Source organism: Cynara cardunculus, unplaced genomic scaffold, assembly GCF_001531365.2.
Source record: "Cynara cardunculus var. scolymus isolate 2C unplaced genomic scaffold, CcrdV1 Un_Scaffold_926, whole genome shotgun sequence".
Classification (NCBI taxonomy): domain Eukaryota; kingdom Viridiplantae; phylum Streptophyta; class Magnoliopsida; order Asterales; family Asteraceae; genus Cynara; species Cynara cardunculus.
Window position 1 is genome coordinate 142,628 of NW_020200649.1, and position 2,688 is coordinate 145,315.

The 2,688-nt window shown below is 38.9% G+C and overlaps 1 protein-coding gene across 1 annotated transcript; it reads right to left on the reverse strand.

Annotated features, from left to right (window-relative positions):
• Positions 1–1,294: 1,294 nt before the first annotated feature.
• On the reverse strand, positions 1,295–2,034 carry LOC112502108 (geranylgeranyl pyrophosphate synthase, chloroplastic-like). Its single transcript, XM_025105937.1, has one exon. The coding sequence runs from the start codon at positions 2,017–2,019 to the stop codon at positions 1,357–1,359; it is 663 nt and encodes a 220-aa protein (XP_024961705.1). The 5' UTR covers positions 2,020–2,034; the 3' UTR covers positions 1,295–1,356.
• Positions 2,035–2,688: the final 654 nt, after the last annotated feature.

Genomic DNA, 2,688 nt, shown 5'->3' on the forward strand with positions numbered 1-2,688 from the left:
AAAAAGAACAAGTAGTTAATGTAATGAATTTATCTATAAATAGGGATTTAAGGGTGACTATCTTAAATCCCTATTTATGCATACCAAAAATAAGAAATCTCTCTATATTTACATAATTAAGCTTGAAGAAAGGAATCAAAGGGAAAAGTAGGCAAATCAAGGTGAGTACTTATGTGATTTATGAGATACATGCATGCTATATATAAAAGTATTTTATGCATTACAAGTTATGTTAGCATGTTTGTTTTACATGAAAATATTGATGCACATAYATATTCAAGATATGCATGATGACATGTTTTAATACAAGTATACACACAAGACATGAAAATCATTTACATGTTATCATATGTGTTACACAAGACATGAAATTTTTTACATGTTACGTATAACCATAATATCCAATGTACGGGATATTACAAGAAGTAACGTCTTGCAAACGAACCTTATAGGGCAGCATTTTATGGACCCRGGGGTTMGCAAAYCTCAAGACAAGTATGGTATACATGCATGTGAAAAGTGAGATCTCATAAGAATGTTTATGCATGATAAAGAATAGTACTTTATGAATGTTTATGCCTGATAATAAAGAATATTTTTATGCATGATCAAGGGCTTTAATGGGGTTATCATATMTGAAATATCATGAAAATTTCTCATTCGTGAAACCATAAATACTCATTAAGCTTATAGCTTATATATCTCAGGAAAGAAGKAAGGAGGATTTGCATAAAGTAATATGGTTTTAGTTGAAAAGCAAGTTTTGTTGTAATACAAGCTATGGTTACGTTTCCGCTAAGTAGTTTCTTCTTTGATGTAATTTTAAGATATTTACTAAMAAAAGCTAAATTTCAAGTTCAGATTCAAAATTTTATAGTTTTATCATGTAAAGTAACGACACCCAATATATAAGAACGTGGGGCGTTACATTTTTCTTATCGAGTTCTTTGCCTTCCACTTGTTTACTCTATTGTATGTGCTCTGCATCCATACAGCCATATAAGGATCTCTTTATTGCCATCTTTCGTCCTCTGCAATTTCTTCCAATGGATTCATTCAAGCCTATTGTAGGGTCATATGCATCATCAATAATCATATCACCCTTCCCATCACTAGTTTGGCAGCTTCAACTTCAAACTTCCTTTTAACTTTTATTAAGCTGTTTAGCCTGATGTATGACTTGCATAKCGAAATGCTCATGAGCATGTACTTGATCCATCTATCACACTAGCACATAAAATGGAAATAGGAACTAATCTAATTTGCTAATTAGTTTTATCATCAYGTTGCAGGTAAACCAATCTTACAACATCGAAGGAGAAGACTCGAACCCATTGAAAATAAAATAGCTTGGTTTCAGTTCTGCAGGTAAGCTATATACTCCGCCAGGGCTACTAGCGGCACCACTGCCTTGTATGATTCAAAACCCTCTAACTGCTGYTTAGCCTCTGCCAACAACTCCTCCGCATACTGCCGGAATTTCTCCATTCCCATCAGTTTCGGATATGTCATCTTGTCTAACACCGAATCTTTGGTGACGTCTAATATATCATCCACTACCTGCAACAATAGTCCAATACATCTTGCGAATTTCCGAAGCTTTTCCACCTGGGTCTTGTTCCCTCCGCCCAATATCGCCCCTACTACGATGGCTGCCTCCAAAAGCGCCCCCGCCTTGTGTTGGTGGATGAATTCAAGCTGGTCCTTTCCGACGTCCTTCGCCCCTGTTAAAGCTATGTCCAGCATTTGACCCGCGACTAACCCTTCCATCCCGGTAGACTTGGCGAGTTCGGCGACGGCAGCCAGGACGYGTGCAGGCGACAYGCGGACGGTGACGCTGGAGACATGTTGGAAAGCGAGCGCTAGGARCAAGTCTCCGGCAAGAACCGCCATGTCTTCGCCGTAAACCTTGTGGTTAGTGGGTTTTCCTCGGCGAAAATCGTCGTTGTCCATGCAAGGGAGGTCGTCGTGGATCAATGACATGGTGTGTATCATTTCAAGAGCACAGGTGGCAGGCATCGCGGTTTATTCGTCTCCACCGACGAGCTCGCAGGCGGCAATGCAGAGTAAGGGCGTCAATCGCTTGCCTCCGGGGTGGAGTGAGTAACGCATAGCTTCATGGATTGTGGGTAGAGTTTTAATGGAAATGRATTCTTCCAGCGCCTTGTTTACCAAATTAGCCTTCTCCGCCATGTAYGCCTTGAAATCGAAGCTGGATTTCTGGAAATGGGAGGAGTCTTCTTGGTCATCCTTTGCAATCACAGCAGAAACGGAGAAAGAAGAAGAAGAAGAAGAAAATCTGGATCTTGGWTGATTCTTGAAATGGGGTTTACCACATTTGAGAGGTGATGTACAGATGAATCCCACGAAAGAAGAAGATGAAGGAAGATCCATTAAGCATGGAACATGTTGGAACCCACGAATCAACCAAACCTAAAGATCTCCTCTATTAAAATCCAGAAAGAGAGAATCAGTGTGTGTTTTTGATGAAAGTTCAGTGGTTGGTGAAAAGGGSATCTAGTGTACGTTGTAGAATGAGAGCTGTACAATCGGGGAATTTGTTGTACGACATTTCCTTCCTTAACCAAACTACAAATGAGATTTTACGAACATAAATTTCAAGAATTTTTAATGTAATTTTATTTATATTAAGTTTGTGCTTTTATTATGTATACATTTAGCTAAAAA